General features: G+C 36.3%; 2 protein-coding genes and 1 long non-coding RNA gene across 11 annotated transcripts; all 3 read left to right on the plus strand.

The window, feature by feature from the left end:
* Positions 1-315: 315 nt before the first annotated feature.
* LOC133301554 (protein TRIGALACTOSYLDIACYLGLYCEROL 1, chloroplastic) lies at positions 316-8,843 on the plus strand. 7 transcript variants are annotated; one of them, XR_009750214.1, is made up of 7 exons: positions 316-511; positions 582-689; positions 2,336-2,392; positions 3,367-3,421; positions 5,030-5,100; positions 5,192-6,262; positions 8,803-8,843. XR_009750214.1 is itself a non-coding variant. In XM_061501234.1 (6 exons), the coding sequence occupies exons 5-6, from the start codon at positions 5,054-5,056 to the stop codon at positions 6,210-6,212; spliced, it is 1,068 nt and encodes a 355-aa protein (XP_061357218.1). In that variant the 5' UTR covers positions 316-511; positions 582-689; positions 2,336-2,392; positions 3,363-3,421; positions 4,945-5,053; the 3' UTR covers positions 6,213-6,411. The 7 variants fall into 7 exon arrangements, 6 of the variants coding, with proteins under 6 accessions (XP_061357218.1, XP_061357224.1, XP_061357205.1 ...); XM_061501234.1 differs by lacking the exon at positions 8,803-8,843 and having other exon boundaries at positions 3,363-3,421; positions 4,945-5,100; positions 5,192-6,411; XM_061501240.1 differs by lacking the exon at positions 8,803-8,843 and having other exon boundaries at positions 3,363-3,421; positions 5,001-5,100; positions 5,192-6,411.
* A 1,238-nt stretch (positions 8,844-10,081) lies between these two features.
* LOC133301485 (putative disease resistance RPP13-like protein 1) lies at positions 10,082-16,793 on the plus strand. Of its 3 annotated transcripts, none has more exons than XM_061501123.1 (7): positions 10,082-13,864; positions 13,995-14,105; positions 14,503-14,538; positions 14,647-14,834; positions 14,969-15,107; positions 15,918-16,097; positions 16,434-16,793. In XM_061501123.1, the coding sequence occupies exons 1-2, from the start codon at positions 10,117-10,119 to the stop codon at positions 14,003-14,005; spliced, it is 3,759 nt and encodes a 1,252-aa protein (XP_061357107.1). In that variant the 5' UTR covers positions 10,082-10,116; the 3' UTR covers positions 14,006-14,105; positions 14,503-14,538; positions 14,647-14,834; positions 14,969-15,107; positions 15,918-16,097; positions 16,434-16,793. The 3 variants fall into 3 exon arrangements, with proteins under 3 accessions (XP_061357107.1, XP_061357112.1, XP_061357120.1); XM_061501128.1 differs by having other exon boundaries at positions 15,918-16,078; XM_061501136.1 differs by having other exon boundaries at positions 14,979-15,107.
* A 2,323-nt stretch (positions 16,794-19,116) lies between these two features.
* LOC133301473 (uncharacterized) lies at positions 19,117-20,449 on the plus strand. Its single transcript, XR_009750201.1, has 4 exons — positions 19,117-19,204; positions 19,502-19,578; positions 19,678-19,744; positions 20,176-20,449. It is a non-coding gene; the product is annotated as an uncharacterized LOC133301473 (long non-coding RNA).
* The last annotated feature ends 1,947 nt before the right edge of the window (positions 20,450-22,396 follow it).

Consider the following 22,396-nt stretch of genomic DNA (forward strand, 5'->3'; position numbering starts at 1 on the left):
ATTTTATTGAAGCTAAAATCAAATTATTATTATAATAGATATTATTACAACATAACTTGAAATAACTTAGGTTGACAAAAATGTTCGGGTTGATTCGCAACCTGTCCTAAATTAGTTGAGTTGACTTAAATGAGCTGTCAACTCAACCCGATACAATCTAGACCCAAACGAGCCAGTTTGAAAGTCAAACGGACTAATTTGCGAGTTGAGAATTTTTTTAATTAAAAAATAATAATATGAAAACTACAAAACTGCCTCCCACTTATTATATCGTCCTCACTCGTCACTTTCCTTGGTTCTTTTGTCCAACCCTAAGATTGTGCCCCTTTTATCATTTCATCTCAGTACGCATCTCAGTCGCTCATTTCATCTCGTCTCATCTCAGCCCAACCGAACCCATTTCATTCCACACTCCGACAGCAGCTGCGACCAGCCGACCATCACCATTTCCTCGGACAGCCTTGTTTATTTTCTCACACTTTGCAATCGAAGAACCCTTGTTCACATTAAGGTCTTCTCACACTTTGCTTTTTATTTAGTTTACCGTTTTGTTTTGTTTTCTAAATTATTTTCTCAAACAGATTTGCTGTTTCCCCCATTTCATCTTCGCTCTCCCTAACGAGCGTCGCCACCTCGAACACCAGCGCCAACACTACGCTGCAGGACATCACTGATTCTCATCTCCTCAGGTCATTCATTCCCCCCTTCCCCTTCGATCTGGATTTTTATTCTCTGATTCGATTCGATGCTGCTGTTTATTTTAACCTTTTCTCCTTTTTCTGTCCAATAACTCATCGAATTTCAATTTCGTCATTATATACATCTATTGAGAGAGCATTTTTGGTTTTGTAGAAGCTGTTTCGTGTGTTTGTTGATATTATATATATAATATACACACACACACATATATATATATATATATGCGTAGTTGCTGCTTATGTTTGATTAACCTACAATCGTGGAAATATGCTTAATCTCCAACAGAAGACAGACGTACCTGACCACGAGCAGCTCCTGCTGGAGATTGGAGACCAATGAGTATTACTGTTGTTTCTTTTCATTTCATTTAGTTGGGCTTTCAATTTTTTAACAAATGTACAAATCATTTTTAATGAGTTAAGGAAGATGCTGCTGTCTATCTGGTTGGAGAGGATAGTCCATATTTTCAAGGTTGTCTCATTACCTTGTTGTATTTGCTAATTGGTATGGTATGGGATAGGATTGTGTTTGTGGCCTCTCTTTGGTATTCTGCTCACTATCAATCTCAAGGGAATTTATTACTGAAGTGCAACAAGATTGGATAGCTTTCTTGCTTCTTTTTTAGATAAAAGGAGCTTTGTTGCATTTTTTAGCAACGGTGGCTTGCTATTTTCTTATTAGGAGGATTTCTTATCTCTCCTTTCTTTCAACTAATATTCTTATATCCATTAAAAACTTTCAAATGTTATGCTGCTCAAGATCCAATAACACTTAGTGTTGTAAGAGTTTTACCAGTTCCATCTTTGAGTAGCTTCATTTGTTTTGACCATAAGAATGGAACCTGGCTATCATCTCCTCACTTGTTTATAGATTTTGTAAGTTGCAGAAAGATATTGAGATGGACTTTGATGGATTGATATAGTAGATATTCATTTTGGAATAGTTGATGGTGACTCAGAACTGAACATTGATAAATATAGACTGCTGGAGGACTGAGTGTTTTGTTCCTAGCTAATGAATTCTTGAAATATGTTTGTTCTTTTGGAGCATTGGATAGGTTCCCGTCAGTTGCTGCTTTTACAAAATCAAGTAGTGATAAGGTATTAAGAGGGTATGATGCGTAGGTAATATATGCTTCTCACGTGGGGAATAGTACTTCAATATAATAGTGGTTCAATATGAAATCAAGGTATTAATAAACTACAAATAAAACAGGTACAAATGTACAAATCATTAAAAATTATATTTCTTAAACCATAATGCTTACTTCTTTAAGCTAACCTCCATTTGTTTCTTCTATTTGTGTTAATGGTTATGCAATTACAGGAGATTCCTTTTATTCGATGATTTTTTTTATTCTTTTATTAAGGTATTGGTGCTCTGCCAACATGTTCTAATTGACTCAGGCTTTAAGTTGTTGGTATTTATAGTTCAATGTATAAAGCAATTTGAGCCTCTAGTGCAGACTTCACCTAATGGATTAAGGCCTTCTTTTAGTTGTTACTTAGCTTCTTAAGGTCCATTAATCATTCTATTCTTTTAGTTGTTACTTAGCTTCTTAACACACTTTTACTTATACTAATTGCTATTTTTTTTACCTTACCTATGTTGATCTGTCCTAATTTTTTACATGCAGGCATCAAATTTGTAACCTGCAGACTTCAAATCTCTCTGAAATGACTGATTCGAATAGGTAAATAAATATTTTCCTATTTTTCAAATCTCTCTTTTCCATTTCCGCTATAGTAATTTTATATTAAACTTTGATGGAGGAATACACCAAGGCCTTCCCCCCAGCTGGTTGTTGGACACCACGGAATAAAAGGCAAGAAAACCACTCCTCCTTCGAGGTTTTCTTTTCTTTTATGAAATTTTAGTCAATTTCTATATGTTTATTTCGGTCTTGCCACACTGAATCATAACCAATGCTATTTACAGCTTTGTTATCATGTTTAGAACTTATGGTGAATAAGATGACATATTAAAAGTAATGCAGTGTTGATTTAACATTGATACTTATTCCGTGGGTCTGCATTACTTTTAATGTCATTTTATTCACCATAAGTTCTAAACATGATAACAAAGCTGTAAATAGCATTGGTTATGATTCAGTGTGGCAAGACCGAAATAAACATATAGAAATTGACTAAAATTTCATAAAAGAAAAGAAAACCTCGAAGGAGGAGTGGTTTTCTTGCCTTTTATTCCGTGGTGTCCAACAACTAGCTGGGGGAAAGGCCTTGGTGTATTCCTCCATGCATATCTCGACACCACTGCTAGCCAATAAAGGTACCCTTAAAGGGAGTCCAACTTGCTAGAGATTCATCTAGCTAATGTTTGAGGGAACCTGATATCAAATTCTTGTATATATGTTGACAAAATTGAAGTAAAGCAGTCTCTCTGCTCATAGGGGCTAGGCTACGTATATGCTCCCCAAGTTTCACAATAACAGGAGTCTCATCTGCTTAGCCTCCCTTTTCTTTTAGTTTTTGTTCAGTTACTTGTGAATCTTCTGTGGAAAAGGAGCATAACATCTGTTGTGTTTTATATTATTTTATATAACGTCTGTTCAACTTAATCTTTTGTCTTACTAGTTTGTGTTTCCAAGTTACTTCTTAGCCTATTAATAATATCGTTAATTGCTCTTTTTAATGCTTTTGGAGGAAGGTAGGAAGTAAAGGATCGTGATAACTTGGGATCAAAGCTTGAGCTTCCTGCACAGGTTGTTAGAACTTTTGCTGGAGAATTTTTTTGCATTCTAAATTAAATTTATTTGCTTGCTTGTTTTGCTTTTTGGTTATTCTTTTGTTTATTTTAATGTATACGAATTTTGTTTTAATTACACTTTATTCCAATTAATGTATTTTGTAATATAGACTACAGTTTAATGTCCATAAACATTGCTATGGGTAATTGGCTTGCGTATGTGCATATTCACAAGGTGATTGTTAATGCTTAGGGCCAATCCCTAAAGGGGTGGGCTTTTCTATAAAATTATTTAGTGGGATGGCCTTAACCTGCCCCCGTGGGCTTTTTGGCCCTTTAGGCTTTTAGCTTTGTGGGTTGTCTGGTCTTATGGGCATTTTGGCCTTGGCCCACATGAGCTGGGGTCAGTAATTCGATCAGCCTTTGTTTGTTGTTGTTGGACTAGTGTAAACATTTCCTGCATTGCTGAATTTCACTTAATGAGGACTACTGTTTAAAGTCTAAATAAATAAAATAAAATAAAATATCATTTATAGTAGAAAACCAAAAACCACTTTCCATTAAACCCAAATTAATGAGGGTAGGGATGAGGGCTATTCTTATACACAACATTACCCTTGAATATTTGCAAATAAGTTGTTTCCCGAATTCGAACCCGTGACCTTTTAGTCACATAGAAGCTTCTTTAACCCTGCTCTCCCTCTTTACTTACAGTCAAAAACATAAAAGAAAATTAATGAACTAGCAAGTATATTTAAAGACTTTTCTTTTTGCTTGACTTTATTCCTTTTGGTGTTAAAAATAAAATAGTAGCCTATTCTTCTGAGTCTTCATGTCATCTTTGGTTTTTTTTAAAAAATTATTTTGTGAATTGCTTTACATTTGTCATGTAACTCTTTGAGGGTAAAAAGAACATTGCCAAGGTTGTTTAATAATTTGCACAATTAGATTTAGGTTGACTGTCTTGGGACAGATGTATTAAGGATATGGTGGGATTTAGTTTCCACCCTTCCTTGATATAATTAAACAATCGAACCTGATCTCAATTTTAGTCTACTGTGCAATGAAGTTTTTTCCAATTAACTTTATTAAATAAAAATTGGTTGCGATTCCATAAACTTTTGGTTGCTTCTCATCTTGGTGCCGTTTCAGTGCCTTGTGACACCTGTCTCATTTATCTATTCATTCAAATGTAGAATTTTTGCAAAATGGTTCGCATGAAAATCAGCATTTTCCTTTGTGAAAACTGGTTAGTGCCAACTATGGCTTAGTTTTAATGCTGCTTTTTTCTTTGGAAAAAGAACTTTTATTAGTAAAGAATACAACAAGGGGGAGGATAAGTTATTGTCCAAAACACCAAGAATGCAGGAAAGCTGTCTCTCTCTACATATAAGAAACAGAAAATCCGTCCAAACTGCCATAATCCTCCAAATGGAAGCCATAAGGGCAATCTGACTACTGCTTTTTTATTTTGTAATTTACGTGTCTATTGAATCTCATGTTGTTTGTTCATCAAGATCTTGAAATTGTGGCATACAGATTACAGACCTTTAATGCTATCAGTCTATCCTGCTTCGTTCATTTCTCTAATGTAGTGAATTGGATTACCCACAAATTCAAACAGATTCTGTAAGTCAAGGATCTGACCATGCAAACAGCATCTTATAGTCATCCTATATTCCATTTCTCTTGCAGGTTCACACTTACTCTTTTTCCCTTGTTTAATGATGTCTGTTTTCTACAATTTATGTTAATGATTGTAAAATGGAACATAACCGTATTGCAGAAACTTCAGTACAAATGTGAAGACTAGTTCAGTGAAATTTGGTGCACCATATCCCTCTCAACTGGATTGGAAATGTGAATTCCATGGGAGATCCAATATTTATAATTCTCCCATTCCCATAAAACCAAATAGATTGTTTGTGCTTCCTAACGCCGATGGCAGCCTTCCATCTGCTTCTATAGTAGATGATGAAATGAACACAAACCATGCTCCTAATGGCATTTCACCAACCTTTCTCAGCAACTGGTCACCTCCGAGGTACCTGTGGAGGGGATTATCAGTTTTAATCCTGGCAGGACAGGTAATTATGAAGACTCTAAAGGGAAAGATTCATTGGAGGAATACTCTTCAACAACTTGAGAGAGTTGGTCCAAGATCGGTGGGGGTATGTCTTTTAACATCAGCTTTTGTTGGCATGGCCTTCACGATACAGTTTGTGAGGGAGTTCACTAGGCTGGGATTGAATAGATCTGTGGGTGGGGTTTTAGCTCTGGCTTTCTCAAGGGAGCTGAGTCCAGTGGTTACAGCAATTGTGGTTGCTGGGCGCATTGGAAGCGCTTTTGCAGCAGAGTTAGGAACTATGCAGGTTTCTGAGCAAACTGACACATTGAGAGTTCTTGGTTCAGACCCGGTTGATTATCTGGTGACGCCAAGAGTAATCGCCACTTGTATTGCCTTACCTCTCTTGACTCTATTGTGTTTTACATTAGGAATGGCATCTAGTGCCTTACTTGCTGATAGTGTTTATGGGGTGAGCATTAACATTATCTTAGATTCAGCTCAGCGAGCTCTCAGATCATGGGATATTATTAGTGCAATGATCAAGTCACAGGTTTTTGGTGCTATCATATCTATAGTGAGCTGTGCATGGGGAGTTACAACTTTGGGAGGTGCTAAAGGTGTTGGGGAATCAACAACCTCAGCTGTGGTTATTTCTCTTGTTGGCATCTTCGTTGCTGATTTTGCTCTTTCTTATTGTTTCTTTCAAGGAGCAGGTGATCAGCTAAAGAATTGCATTTAACCAGCTAATGTTGTGTCTGCAATTTTGTCATCATATGTACAAAGTGAATGGTATGACTTTTCTATCAGAGCTGCAGTTAAATCTTTTTACAATTTGGGTAAGTTATGTGCTTTTCCATAACCACTAGTTTGCGAAAAAATAAGTGATAACAAAGCAAAAAAAAATTATATCTTGTTTGATGGTTCAAATACAATAAATGATGAACAGAAAGAAACTCAAGGTAGAATGGTGTAGTTGATGTTTTTTATTCTTCATCAAAACATATCTTCTACCTACATGCATTGCACGTAATTTCCATGCATCTTATACGAAGCCGCTAATGGCAGATCCAGGATTTTTATGGTGGGGGGGCGAAAATAAAAATTTGTATATTATAAATAAAAGTATTTACAATATATGAACTTAATATAAAAAGCTTGAAATTTTTTTTATATAAAAATCAATGTAAGTTTATATTGTTAAATTATTCTATAATTAAATTTTTGTTAAAATTCAAAACATTTTATTTTTCAATACATGTAAAATATTATAAACATAGGCAAATGAGTTAGGAAAATTTCTCTATCTGAGCTAACAATTATTTTTTTCACTATTCTTTTCAAAAAGTAAATATAAAATTATGGGAACTAACAAGATAGAGTGAAAAAATCTGCGTTACTGTAAGCATTGGAGTTGTTAGTACTAGGTAGTTATGGATTGAAATTACTAAGCATTGAAATTACTATGTTACTATTTCATATTAGAGTAAATATTATCTTTGGTCCTTAGCAAATTTTACGATGCCTGCTTTAGTCCCTAGCAAATAAAAAGGCTCATCGTGGTTCTTAAGAAATTTAAAATGGATCTATTTTAGTTCTTTTAGGGATTAATATAGGTCTTTTTTGAATATGTGAGGGATCAAAATTTTAACTAAATTGGTCTATTTTGAATTTTTTAAGGATCACGAAGAGCTTTTTTATTTACTAGAGACTAAAACGAGTATCGTGAAATTTGCTGAGAACTAAAAATGGTATTTACTCTTCATATTAAGAAGCTATAAATTTAGTGAATGGCAGTGCTAAACGATTGAAAAATATCAGGATATATTTTTTGTATCATTTTATTTTATTTTTTTAAAAATGAAAATTGCTTTCATTTAATTTCAAATAGAATAAGTTAAGATTAGAAACATGATCAATTTTCCTTACCTTGTCGCCGCCTATAGATTACAAACCAATGTTTGTTGATTTATGATGCAAGAAGAGAAACCGATTTCTTAAGCAAAGGAAATAATAACTCTACAACACTTTTATTCAAAGGAAAAAAAGAAAGAAAAGAAATAGAAAGAAACAAAAGCCATAGAATGAGAGAAACAATGGCTAGATGGGTGAGAGATAGAATTTTCTTTAATTTTTTTAATTTGAAAGAGGAGCTAATTTTTAACCGTAATAACCTATCAATTATCAAATATTATTATATACACACATACACACAGGAGGCCAACCCTAGGCCCTCCCCTAGGTTTGCTCATGCCGCTATGATCTCATGTTTATTTTGGTGATTGACCAAATTGTTCTTGAAATGGAATCTAAATACAAAATTAAATGCTTAAGGAATATATGATATAATTGTTTTAGGATCATATGTAGCTCAAGTGGAAGATTGTTAGGAAATTTAATTTCGTAATACAATTGAATGTGGCATATTATATCATGCTATTTAATTTATTTGCCTAATTAAGCGGTCAATTAAAATAGCTTATTAAGATATCTAATCATGAATACTATATTTTGTCCTCTTTTTATTTTTATTAATTTAATTATATTGTTATTTGTCTTTATATATATAACTAGTTTATGAACCGTGCCTTCGCATGAGACTGCAGTAAGTAAAAAGTACAAAATATAATTATATAAACAGTAAAATTACATGTACATTACGTATTATAGTGAAATATCAAATTCTGTAAATTAACGTAAAATAATTCAACAAATAAGACAAATTAACTTATTTCAATCTTTGAAAAATTTCTTTGAATACAATGTTTGTTGTAGTATTGACAACTATGCCATGATCGTCAAGTATGAGAAGCTTTAAACCCTTCTAATTTTTACCCTAGAGAGAGCAACATACAATTGACCATGAGTAAAAATTGATCTTGGAAGATAAATTCCTACATGAGATAAAAGTCTTATATTGACTCTTGTTTATTGTCATTGCAATGCAAACAACCAATAGAAATTGCCTGCTTTCAAACTTTACAAGGAAGGTGTAATTAGAAGGACTCAAATTCATCCTTGGAATTAACACAACATCGCCTGAAAGAATTTTTCCTTCAACATGTTCACCAAGTTTTGTAATAAGCAATCTTGTCCCATTCCACAACCCTCTTGATTGATCTATATTCCTCATAAGCATGACAAACACTCCCTTTTTTAATGTCAATTTATGGTTAGGAAGTCCAGTTCCAAAAAAAGTGTCAAGTATTTCTGGAGGAAATGCTTTTTCCTCAATATTGTTATTCCCTTATGCTTTACAGATATTATCCGAACTAAGATATACCTTCTCTTCACCTGGAACTATTGACATTAAGTACTCATTTAACATGCAGACATCCGCTAATGTAGGTGCTAAGATAACACATTCTTGGAAGAAAGACGAATTATCCATATTTTTCAAAAGATTTGGATATGCAAATTCTACTAAATCTGAGAACGGGTCATTGGAATCATTAATCAAGATTCCATCTGGGATTTTTATGGCAGAGAATCCATCAACAATGTCACCAACGTTGCTGTCACCAACATCAAGAAGCCATTTGGAGTACATTTTAATCTCCATGACATCATTATTAGAACCTTGTGAGTGGAGTCACATGTTTCTTGTCAAGATCAACATCTGACAATATTGGCATAGATTTGAAGAATTGATTGTTGCATGTACAATTTCTTGCCTTCCACCATGAAGAATAATTGGCAAAATCTGTCTCAAATCACCTCCAAGAACAACGAATGTAATAGCCTGTTATACACCGGCATTATTAATATTGATTATGATATTAAGCGCAGTTATAGCCACAATAGTTTATTTAAAAATACGAGTAAACTTTTTCCTTTTCATTACGTATGTAATTTAAAATAACCATAATACGTAATGATACAACTGTGATCGCAAGTGAAATCTAAATGCAAATATAGATGTATATGACTAGGTGTTGAGTATAAAAGGGTGAAGTATAAAATTGTTCCAGATGACCGTAGTTGTATGCATAAAGCATTCTTTATTTGCTCGAACTGACTGACTAATTAACTGCTTACAATTAACTAAATATGATCTAATAGCATTTAAAATTGTACCAATTGACGTCTTTGTTGACTCTACTTAGTCCTGCAGATAAAACTAGGAAGTAATAATTGCATGCCAGATGCAGTGGATGGTCCATGTGAGTGGTTCCCAGCTACTTGCATGGAACAATAATTGATGTCTGATAATTAGTTTAAAAAACAAGAGATAAGCAAGCTTTACTTCCACCCTTCTTTTCTTGTTAATCTAATCTTGTTCTAAACTGTAGCATCTTAGTGAATTTATGCTTAACAGTTCATGGGTGGAAAATCTGAAAATAACACTGCTTTGAAGAGGACGAGACAGGTTGCTTTTGAAATAAACCAAAAAAGCAAAAGCAAAAAGCAAAGAAAATGACTTATCTTTTGTTGACAGCTGCACATAAAGCACTGGACTAATAATTGTACGTTAAATACAATGGATGGTCCATGTGTGGTTCCCAGCCACTTCCACGGAACAATCAATAATTGATATCCATAATTAGTTTATAAACCGTAGAGAAGCAAGCTTCACTTCCACCCTGTTTTTCTTGTGAAATCTAACCTTATTCTAAACCGTAGCATCTTTTGTATCCAAGGAACACATGGCTGCTGCTATTGTGGGAGAAGCACTACTCTCTGCTTCTGTAGAGTTGTTGTTAGACAAGATCATTTCAGGTGAGTTCGTGGACTTCTTTCGGAGCAAGAAGCTTGACGTTTCACTCCTCAAAAAGATGAAAATAACACTGCTGAGTCTTCAAGCTGTACTGAACGATGCTGAAGAGAAACAAATTACCAATTCTGCTGTCAGGGAATGGCTGGATGTGCTCACAGATGCTGTCTTCGATACTGATGATTTATTGGACGAAATCAACACTAAGGCTTTGCGAAGCAAAATGAAAGCCGAGTCTCAAGGTCAAACCTTCAGCGCTAAGGTGCCCAGCTTCCTTTCTTCTCCTTTTAAACGGTCTTATAAGGTGATCAATTCAAAAATGCAAACATTGTTTGAAAGATTAGAACAATTTGCACAGAAGGGACACCTTCTTGGATTGAAAGAAGGTGTTTCTGGTAGTGTTTGGCATGGAACTCCTACAGGTTCTGTGGTAAATGAATTTGCTATATATGGCAGAGATGATGATAGAAGAAAACTTAAAGATTATTTGCTGTCAGAAGATGTTAATGGTTGTAAAATAGGAGTGGTTTCCATTGTGGGCATGGGAGGGCTCGGTAAAACAACTCTTGCTAAACTCCTATTTAATGATTCTGATTTAAAACAGAAATTTGATGTTAAAGCATGGGCATATATTTCCAAGGAGTTTGATGTTTGTAGGGTTACCAAAACCATTCTTGATTCTGTCACTTCAGAAACAATTAGTCCCGATAAGCTGAACTTGAACACTCTGCAAATAAAATTGCAGCAAAGCTTGAGCCATAAAAGATTTTTGCTTGTATTGGATGACATATGGGATGGAAGCTATGTTGAATGGAACGATCTAATGGACATCTTTAATGCTGGAGAAATAGGAAGTAGGATCATCGTCACAACACGAGATGAAAGTGTTGCAAAGGCCATGCAAACCTTTCTTCCTATCCACTATTTGAGACCCATAGAAAGTGAAGATTGCTGGTCTTTACTTGCCAAACATGCATTTAGAGCAAGTTGCCACGGGGAACGGTCCAACCTAGAAGTAATTGGTAGAGAAATTGCAAACAAATGTGATGGCTTACCATTAGCCGCAATAGCACTTGGGGGTCTTCTTCGCACCAAGTCATCGGAAGATGACTGGAAGAAGGTATTAAAAAGTAACATTTGGGATTTGCCAAATGTTAATGTGCATCGAGCTCTGCTATTGAGCTATCAATATCTTCCAGCTCCATTAAAACAGTGCTTTGCATACTGTTCAATTTTTCCAAAGAACTCCAAGTTAGTCAAAAAGACCGTAGTTCAGCTGTGGATTGCAGAAGGCTTAGTGTATCAGTCCAAGAGTGAGAAAAGCATGGAAGAAGTAGGTGATGAATACTTTGATGAACTAGTGTCAAGGTCCCTGATACATCGACAGTCTGTTGATGGAGAATCAAGCTATGACATGCACGACCTCATCAATGATTTAGCTACAATGGTTTCTTCTTCATATTGTATCAGGTTGGATGAAAGGAAGCTGCATGGGAATCTTGAAAGAGTACGTCATTTGTCATACAATAAAGAGTATTATGACTCTTTTAGTAAGTTTGATACTTTGTATGGATTGAAAGGTCTGCATACCTTCCTAGCTTTACCATTACAATTACAAGAAAAAAATTCCTGGCCAATCAATTATCTATCGAACAAGGTAATACATGACTTATTGCCAGCTATGAAACAATTAAGGGCTTTGTCTTTGTTTAACTACGAAAGTATCACTGAGTTGCCCGACTCTATTGGAAATTTGATATACCTGCGATACTTAAATCTCTCTCGCACTCATATTAAAAGGTTGCCTTCTGTAATATGCAAGATTTACAATCTACAGACCTTGTTGTTGTGTGATTGTAGGGATCTCATTGAATTGCCCGAGGACATGGGAAAATTGGTCAATCTACGCCACCTTGACATTAGTGGCACTAAATTGCAGGAGATGCCAATACAAATTGCCAAACTAGAAAATCTCCAAACCTTGTCTGCTTTTTTTGTGAGCGGACAGCAAGATGGATTGAAGGTTGCAGAGCTTAGTAAATTTCCCCGTCTACAGGGCAAGCTTTCCATCTCTGGACTACAATATGTTACTCATCCCTCGGATGCTTCTCAAGCAAATTTGAAGATGAAGGAACAGATTGACGAGATGAGACTAAAATGGGGTTGGTATGAACGCAATACAGAAGCCACCCGACAAATTGAAAGTCTTGTACTTGAACAGTTGCAGCCCTCAACAAATTTGAAAAAACTGACTGTCGATGGCTATGGTGGAAGCAGCTTTCCAAATTGGTTAGGTGATTCTTCATTTGGCAAAATGGTGTATTTGTGCATAATTAATTGCCACCATTGTTCGTCACTCCCACCACTTGGACAGTTAGTTAGTCTCAAAAAACTCATGATTAATGGGATGAAATCAGTAAAGAGTGTGGGTGCTGAATTTTATGGAAGTAGTTCGGCTTCATTTAAACCATTTCCCTCATTGGAGACTTTGTCATTTAGGGACATGGATGATTGGGAGGAATGGAAATTGATCGGAGGAGAAGCTACAAAGTTTCCTAGACTAAGACGTCTGTCCCTTTCATATTGTCCCAAACTGAAAGGAAATATACCCAACAACCTTCCTTCCTTAACTAAACTTGAGTTAAGGGGTTGTCCTCTGCTGGAGTCAGGAAATTCAGATGATAATAATAGGAACATTGTGAGGTCATCAAATCTATTCAGCCAAATGATTTCTTTCAATTCTCTTCAAAAGTTAACCATAGATGGCTTTCCCTCTCTGAAGTCCTTCCCAATAGACGGTCTACCCAAAACCTTACAATCACTTGATGTCGATTCTTGTGTGAATCTGGAATTCCTTCCTCAAGAATCATTGCAAAATTACACATCACTTGAGGATTTGAAAATAAGTTATAGCTGTGATTCAATGACATTCTTTACCTTGGGCTCTCTCCCTGTGCTCAAAAGTCTTGACCTTTATAGTTGTAAAAATCTTAAATCGATTTTAGTTGTAGAGGATGATGTTTTGCAGAGTCTCTCCTTTCTTCGAAGTATCAGTATTCGGAGTTGTAATGAACTGGAGTCATTTTCCCCAGGTGGATTGCCTGCTCCTAACCTTATTAGTTTGGAGGTGTATAACTGTGAGAAGCTTAATTTACTAGCAGAGCCAATTAACACTCTCACTGGTCTTCAAGAATTGAGAGTTTATAACCTTCCAAATCTGCAATCTTTTGCCAAAGAGGGTTTGCCTACCAATCTACGGTATCTCAGTGTCGCCCGACTTGGAGGGATTTTGTCGAATCCTAGAGTTATTACTGAGTGGAGTTTGGAACGGCTCACTTGTCTTTCCCTGTTGCGGATTCAAGGTGATGATCTCGTGAACACGCTGATGAAAATGGATGTGCAAGTCCTACCAGCTTCTCTTGGGCGCCTATTCATCTCTGATCTTGATAATATAAAATGCTTGCATGGGAAGTGGCTTCAGCATCTCACCTCTCTCCAAGAACTTAACATTTCAAGATGTCCCAACCTCAAGTCGTTGCCAGAAGAGGTATTGCGTTCCTCTCTTTCCAGACTGGAAATCGACGGGTGCCCATTACTGAAAGCAAGTTGGCAGAAGAAGCGAGGGAAAGAGTGGCATAAGATTGCTCACATTCCCTTCATAATGATCGACTATGAAATATGTGAGTCACTAAATACTTCTTTCTTGTGCTACATTGTTGTTTGTTGTTTTAGCTTCACTAAATATTGTTAATTTCAATTGTCACATCAGCATACATTATAACAGTGTATATATATCATATCTCCACACAGATTCTTCGTGAACCCTACTTGTGCTAATCAGGCTGTTACCTGAAGCAAAGCCCAGTAACTGTTTTGCGAGCAGATAAGGAGAAAGAACAATATTGCCTCATAATATATTAGGTATCTTTCTCTATGAATTATTACAGTTTTTCAATGACTTTGCTTTTGATGCGGTAAATATATATTTTCCTTACTCTTCTCTCCGTTGCTCTCGGTCATCCCTCCCTACCACATTATTTTATATTCAACTTCCATGAAATCCAGAGCAGGGGCCTAGGGAACAACTCAAATAATGAAACCAATTGTTTTTAAGCAGCAAGGAATATGATACCTAAGGAAGTTAATTGGTGCATGTTCACAAATTTGTTGATGTCTATTGCTTCAATAAATTATGTTTTGGGGCTATATGTTGTCCAGTTAAACTACAAGATTTGGTGGTTTAGTCGCTGTGATTTGGTGTCCAGTTCAACAAATTTGTTACATACTTTGGAATTATTTTCTCTTTGCCTGTTTGCAGCTCAAGCAGGGGCCTCGATGGTAGGCGGCATATCAGGTACAGATTTCCTCTTCGATAGCTTCTGACATGACATCTGTAACTACATGTCTGGTTCCATGCTCATTATTTTTTTTTCTTTCAAATTTTTAATCCATGTTGCAAAAGATAATGGTTTCTGGCTGAGTTAAAGCCACAATGGAGACGATAATTTCCAGAAGTGAGTAATAGAAAGGGCTCGTGAAAAGATTGACAAACTGTTCAACTTCAACTTCACAGTGTTGATGGGATATTGTCTTCTATACGAATCCATTGTTCAATCATTTATGGAAGGGATTTGAGGATGAAGCCTGGAGGTGCCCTTCTTCCTGACATAACAACTATTATGAGTTTTTCTTCCTCGGAGTTCGTTAATTTTTACAATCTTTTGCTTAGGAGTTGTTCTACTGTAAGTTAGTATATTGCTATTATTTATTCCAGTCTCCTGTAGTTTGTTGCAGGATTTGGAAAATGTGGTATAAGTCTTCTTTTATGGAAAACAAGTGATTTCTGCATTGGGTAGAAGCTTGTCAAAGATGCAGCCCAAGCTCTTCTTTGCATACATGGATGTTTTACAAGACATGAAAATAGTGAGTTTTTCCTTCCATTTTGGTACTAAAAGAAATTTGCAGTCACCTTGTTAGTTTCTTATCTTGGGTAATAGTTTCTAACTGGTATCTTACAAATCTAAAATAGATAAAGTGGTAGTTTTATGAAACGACATGTAAATAGACCAAAATCAAACATTTGCTTGTGTCTATAATTATCTTATCTTAATACAAGAAATGACTCCTAGGCCTTCCCGAAAGCAATATCTTGCTTAAGTGTCTTTGCAGCCCTTGCCACGGCATCCCCAAAAGGAAGGGTAAAAATTTATTTTATGCGTGTGTATGCAAATGAAAATCTGAAGTGTCAAGCCAATAAGCATGTCTAGATACTGTTCATTTTTACTCTTTGATTTAAGTGTATGGTCTGAACTATTATGTATGTCCTATGCATGGCGTTTAAATTCTTTCAATTCTAATCATGTTAGTTCTATATATAAAATTATTCTTTGCTGCGAGCCACATGAATCATTGTATTTTAGGAGAACGAGGTTACCAGCATAAATGATTTTCACTGCCAAATAAATTTGTGTACTGAATGTGTTGAAATGCATTTATTGGCAACCATGAAACCTAATCAAGTGGATTTCACTGCAACTGCTACCTACCTTTGGAACCAAAATTTAGTGCTTGAGAAATTAAGTCACTTTTGGACTTGCTTGTGTTATGGAGTTGTCCTGTGGTTTGGAATTTAATTCACAAGAAAATTTTGCTGGGAAATACCAGCTGTGTTGTTATCTACATCCCCATAGACGCCAGTAACACATTTGCCAAAATAAAATCTTTAATTTTCAGGTACATATTGCAATGGGATTTGGAATGACAATAGAGGTAAACAAGCAGCAATTGTCACTAAGATCTATCATGCACTGAAGATTGATTTGCGTTTGAGCATGGTCCGCAGTACAGATTGCCACAGCAGTGGCATTTCCTTAGAAGCTGATATGATCAGAGACGTAAGTAGTTGGCCTACAGGTAAGATAGTAGTAATGGCAGTTTTTCTTGTTGGTAGCAAGTTAAAGTGGCTTTTATTGAGAACACTCCCCTGCACCTTTAAAAAAAAATTGACATAGTAAGTCTTGATAATTTAGAATATATTCTATATATGTATTTGAACATTTCATTTTAGTACCTTAGTAAACATTGACCAGCTCCATCGTTAGTGCCTGAGAAACCTGTTCATGCTTAGGTTTTCTTTTTTTTCTTTTTTTTGGTAAATCGTTCATGCTTAGTTTTATTTGCTCCTAGTTACTACTTTGTTCTATTCTAAATGATCAAGCTTGACACAGTATCTCTATTATTTTATTTTAGGTTTATATTTGCTCAACTGGAGGTGGATTCACCTGATGATACCTCACAAGTCTGAATGATGTTGGAATAACAAACTTCTATTGGTTTCTGGGTGTATTAATCGACTCTAAGACTTCTATTAGCACCCTCCTCTTCAACAAAAGAAAAAGAACATAAAAACAATATTTGCTGCAGACCCAATTCTTCTTCTGTCAATGTAAAACTTTCTTCTTGCTGCAAACCTTTAAACACAGCTATTTTAGATGTAAATTTACTAAATGTGTGTAGTAGACAAAGGATGAACTCTTCACGATGAATTATGTTATCTGGAATGCTATATGTCTGAATATTATTGGGGGATATGCATTAATGGCTACAAAATAATGGACTTCGGAATTTGGATATTAGTATATGTTTTCTTGAATTATTTCATCGGTATTGTCAGTGATACAATAATTATTTGTAGAGAAATGCTAGTGAGGTGTCTCACCTAGCTCCTTGGTTTTCTGTTTTTCCTTGACTTGAGGGTGAGTGGTGGAGTTTTTGCTTTGAATATATCTGTTAAGACTATCATGTTTTGGTAAGGTAGTGGATTTTTAGGTGAACTGGCTTACAAAAAGGGTTGGGGGTGGTGGGGAGGTTGATTTATTTATTTTGTACAGATTTATTTATTTATTTGTGTGTATGTTATATTACTTAACTGGACCAATAACAATTGTATTTGACCACCGATATTGGAGCAATTCTTCATATGTCAATTTAGATAGAGATTTTGAGAGATGTAAATAAGACAAAATTCTTTGGATATATGCATATAATTGTGAAGAGTCGCTGTAACTCGATCATGTGTATGTTTATAGCACTACTTTGGCAGGTATATTCTATATTAATATGAGCTTGATATTTCAATAGCATATTAGCATTATGTAGGACAAAATATCGATTATCAAGATGGACTCTTTTTTTGCTTACCATTATACCATCATCTCCCCTTTTGTAATTTGTAATGAAGAAAACCTTCATCAATTATAGTTCTAGATAAGAATTTCTTGGGGAAATGTTTAGTATACTTCCCACCATTCATGCAAGCTAATTTTAGGTTTGCCTGTCTACATGGAGATAAAATTCTTAACAACTTTATAAACTATAGGATTATCATTTGGATTTGGAATTTCTGCAGAAATAAGAGAATCGATGTTGCATGAATTTGATGGTTTATCATGCCGATGCAGAAATAGAAGAATGTGAGCAAAAGGCAGTTCTCACTTTTGAAATTCAATGGTACAGACATCCCAAAAAAATATAATAAAAGAAATATCCATAAGCAACAACAAATTATAAACGAACTTTTGTGAAAAAGCTCGTTGGTTGACAAACAATTATAAATGGAGGGATAAAGTAGACTTACAAGCATTAAGCCTCCCCGAGACTCATCATATGAATGTTTATGTTTTTTATTTAATTTTCGATTTGCATGTAATTTTTGTTTCTCATTTAGTTTACGTTGCTCATTTATTTTTTGTTTGAAATGTAGTTTTCGTTTTCATTTTGTTTACTTTTTTATTTTGTTTATGTTTTTCATTTAGTTCCCATAAGATATATACTATTATTGTTTTAAGTCTAACTTCGAAGAAAAACTTGTGCTACTGCTGACTCATTTAGTTCCCATTTCTCATTTAGTTTTCGTTTCTCAATTAATTTTCGTTTGAAATATAATTTAGTTTTCGTTTCTCAATTAATTTTCGTTTGAAATATAGTTTCCGTTTTAATTTGGTTTACGTTTTTTATTTAGTTCCCATTAAGGTTATATTCTATTATTATTTTTAGCCCAACTTCGGATGGAAAACTTTTGCAATCGCTGATTCATTTAGTTTTTTGTTTCTAATTTTGTTTCTGTTTCTCAATTAATTTACGTTTTTTCATGTAGTTTTCATTTTTATTTAGTTTACGTTTTTTCATTTAGTTCCATGAAGAGTATAAACTATTTTTTTTTTTGAACCCAACTTAGGATGGAAAGCATCTGCTATTGCTGACTCATTTAGTTTTTGTTTCTAATTTAATTTTGTTTCTCAATTAATTTCTGCTTTTCATGTAGTTTTTCGTTTTAATTTAGTTTACATTTTTAATTTAGTTCTCCTTAAGGATATATATAATAGCCCATATTAATTAATTAGGAAATCAAGTGTAATTAATTAATTAAACATGTTTTACTGGGTGAAATTAAGTATGAGGCTTAATAAAATGAATCTGAGTCACTTTGGAGTTAAAAAGTGTACTCAGTGAAAATTAAGGGGGTATAAATGGGTACTGTCAAAAGTACCCAAAATATAAAAATAAAAATAGTAATATTCCTAGAATAATATTCCAGACTTTTGGGTAAAGTTTGGTAATTATTGGAGTTAAATAGATAGACGAACCAATACCCGCTTAGAGCCACTTAACCTATGTTAAGTGACTTAAGTCACCAAATGACCCTCATTTCCCACCCAGCCCGTCGACGCCAGAAATAGAAAAGAAGGAGAAAGAAGAAGAAGGAGAAGGAGGAGAAAGGGAGAGAGAAGAAGAGAGAGAGGAGGGAGCAAATCCCAACCGATTGGAGTGATTCAAAAGCCTAAACCACTCTAAATCTTCCCCTCTTTCATAATCCTAGCTTTGTTTTGAGTGGGGAGCATTGTGGAGAGGGATATTGCCTCTCAAAAATTCGGCCCTTTGGAGAAATTTGGGGTTTTGAGAGTTTCTACCTCCATTGAAGCTTGAGGAGCCATCAATCCTTGGTTGTGTGACCATTGGTGGTAAGATTCTAACCCTTGAACCTCATGATTCCTTGAAATTTGCATGAGTTAGGGTTTGTGAATAGTAAATTGGGATTTTTATGAAATGTAGTTGAATTAGCTATGTTCTAGGAAGAATGGAGCTTAGAGCATGTTATGGAAAATGCTAGGAATGTCATTTAATCGGTGGAAATGAGCCTAGATAGTCATTTGATAATTGTTCACAATATTGGAAAATTCATGCTTGGATTGGTTAGTATTCTAGCATGTTGAACAATTAGTGAGTTGAATGATTGATTGGATCCTTGTGATGTCTAGGATTGAGACATTTGGACCAACCGTGAGTGATCAACCATTGGAGCAAGCTATGGAGCTTGAATAGCTCATTGGAATTGGTAAGCTCATACTTGTGTTGTGCTTTGAATTGAGTAATTGATGGTTGATTGTGAAATACTCTTGGATGCAATGTGTTGATTGCATTACACCATGTGTAGGTGTATGTTTGTAAAAGTTGATTGCTGAAACTGTTGGTGAAGAACAAAGGTTGACTGAAGCATTGAGGTAAGCCTTCGGACCTTGGGTGTAATTCCCTTGACTGTTCTACCAAGCCCTGAAAGGGTGGAGGTTGTGATTGTGTATATAAATGCAATAAAATAGTGTAATGCTTTGTTATACGTATGTGTATGCATTTGGTGTGGCATAGGATGGTGTTTCCCTATGTTGGTATGTGGCATGACGATGCGTAAATCATACTTGGTAGTTAGCTGGCCAGTAGGACTATTTGCATCTGAGTTTCCTTAGGACAGCTTGAGAGCTCGAGGGATTTCTCCTGGAGATGTATTGCACTTTGCATAGATATGTATTTACTGCATTATTATTGTTACTGCTATTACACTGGTATGGAACTGTGGGGTGGAGAGATGCTCCAAGGACCCCTGGTTTACTGGATATATTCGTATATCTCACCCCGTGTTGTGGGGACCCCCTTTCAGGTAAGGATGCTGCAGGAGCCTCTGGTGGCAAGTGGCCATACCTAGATTATGCATGAAATATGGCACTTCTTTGAGTTTATGCATGCCTTTTGTAGTTGACATGTATAGGATTTTATTTTGAAAGCCCATGATCATTTGTATATCTTGATTCATTGGATGAACTTAGCCTATGCTCATGCCTTTGGTTACACCTTTTGTTGATGGGAGCCAAGGGAATGATCATAGTGTTTTGTAAGCTAAGTTCTATGATTTGTAAAGGATATGTAATGTAAATGACGCCTACTTGGAATTCAATATATGCATGCTTGTTATGTATTGAGTTGTTGAATTGGTTGGGCTGAAAATCAATTAGGTACCCTCTTCGTTTAAACTGGTAAACGATGAGAAAACAAAGGTCATGCTGTCCAAATTCTAACTAAATCTCATGAGGAGAGGTTGGATGAGTGCTAGGATTTAGTTTTGGGGCATGGACATTTGGGGTTTGTAATGGGGATGCATTTTCCCCTAGCTTGGACTTGAGAAATGTGGGAATTGGAATTCCCTGGCAGCGCGCTTAAGCGCCCAGGAGCGCGCCCAAGCGCCCTGCTGCCCCTGCGAGTGCCAATGCATTCTGCCTCCTCGCGCTGGAGCGCGAAGGAGGAGATGCTTCTGTCTCTGCGCGCTAAAACGTCCCAGTGGGAGCTTGAGCGCCCAGGCTAGCGCGCCTGAGCGCCCTGTCACGCGCTTAAGCGCCCATCCACACTGGAAATGCTGATGCTTACTGCCTCCGTGCGCTTAAGCGCCCAGATGGAGGCTTTAGCGCCCGATAGCGCGCGCTTGAGCGCCCGGTAGCGCGCTGAAGCGCGCTGGGCCTGTGACCAACACTCTCTTGTGTTGCTTCAAATGGTCCTAACTTGGGCTACAGTGCTCCGATTTGAGCACGGTTTGAAGCCACAGGTAGCTAATGAAGAAACCTACAATATAGTAGAAGTATTGAACTAAACAAGAAGTAAATTAATGGTTTAAAAATGGGAAATGAACATGATGTTAAGCTTAATTTATCTGTTTCCGCAAGGTAATATGGTTATGATCACGAAATTGGGTATTATAAGTTCGGTACGTTTTAAAATGAAAAATTTATCCGGATTTTAATGGAACCCATGTGATTGTAACTGCGCTTAATATCATAATGCGATGTTAACAAACCGGTTCTAGAACGGGGTGTTACATTTTATGGTATCAGAGCAGTTTCGTTGGGAATAACTGTTAGCTATTGTTGAGTATGCTTAGTGTTTGATGCTTTATAGTTGTTTTAGTACTCTGTATGATTATTGCATTTGTGATCACTAAGTGTGGGCCTGATCAACTCACTTCTTTGTGTAACATGTGTAGTGACATGACGAGGAACCGAAACAACCCCGGACCATCAAACACCAATGCTCAGCCAGAACCTGTTTTGGCTGCTCTTGTGAGGCCTAGAAGTGGCCGTGGGGCAACGGGCGTACCGCTTGATCCCGTGGCTGAAGCTCTTGCAGCCGTTCAGAGAGAGTTGGCTGCTAGCAGGCAAGCCAATGAAAATTTGTTAAAGACAAATGAAGACTCGCGGACTGCTATGGCCGCGATGATGACCGAGCTGAGGACGTTGAGGGGTCCTAGGCCCGTGAACCGGCAACCCACTCCTCCTCCTCACACTGCTACGCCTTCTCCACCTCCGTCACAGGAAGAGGGTGGAGTGGGTAACAATGAGGGTGAAGGTAGTCACCACTCTGGGAGTCTGAGTCATCACACCGAGGTTCGTCAACCTCAAGTTGAAAATGTCGGTGATCATGAAATGGAGGAAAGGAGATTGATGGCTTTCCGAAAACATAAACCCCCTTCTTTTAAGGGAGGTTATGAGCCAATGGCGGCTGCAAAATGGCTCCAAGCTATGGAGAAGTTGGCTTACTCTGTTTATATGCAGGAAGCAGAAGAGGTGGACAAATACCGTGCAGCCATTAGAAGCTGAAGGTCGGGAGTTGGCGGTTGAAGATGTCAAATTGTGACATCCGAGAATTCAGTCGGTTTGTAAACCAGTGTAGAAAGGTGGAGGAAGTGTATAAGGTGTCCCAAGCCAAGGAGTCTTCTGAGGCCCAGACACCTAGTTCCAATAAAGCAACAGGCTCCGGTTATTGGAAGAACAGGAAGGTGCAAGGCAAGAAGCTGAATGCGAATAAGCCCTTGGACTTGTTCAAAAAACCCGGTA

This window comes from Gastrolobium bilobum, unplaced genomic scaffold (genome assembly GCF_033153095.1).
Source record: "Gastrolobium bilobum isolate Gb01-03AN ecotype WA unplaced genomic scaffold, APGP_CSIRO_Gbil_v1 utg22804, whole genome shotgun sequence".
Taxonomy (NCBI): domain Eukaryota; kingdom Viridiplantae; phylum Streptophyta; class Magnoliopsida; order Fabales; family Fabaceae; genus Gastrolobium; species Gastrolobium bilobum.

Excerpts from the sequence above, each read along its gene's own strand:
- LOC133301554 (XM_061501234.1), top strand. The coding sequence starts at position 5,054 with ATGCAAACAGCATCTTATAGTCATCCTATATTCCATTTCTCTTGCAG. Across the intron at positions 5,101-5,191 it reads ATATTCCATTTCTCTTGCAG|AAACTTCAGTACAAATGTGA; the intron begins GTTCACACTTAC and ends ACCGTATTGCAG.
- LOC133301485 (XM_061501123.1), top strand. The coding sequence starts at position 10,117 with ATGGCTGCTGCTATTGTGGGAGAAGCACTACTCTCTGCTTCTGTAGAG.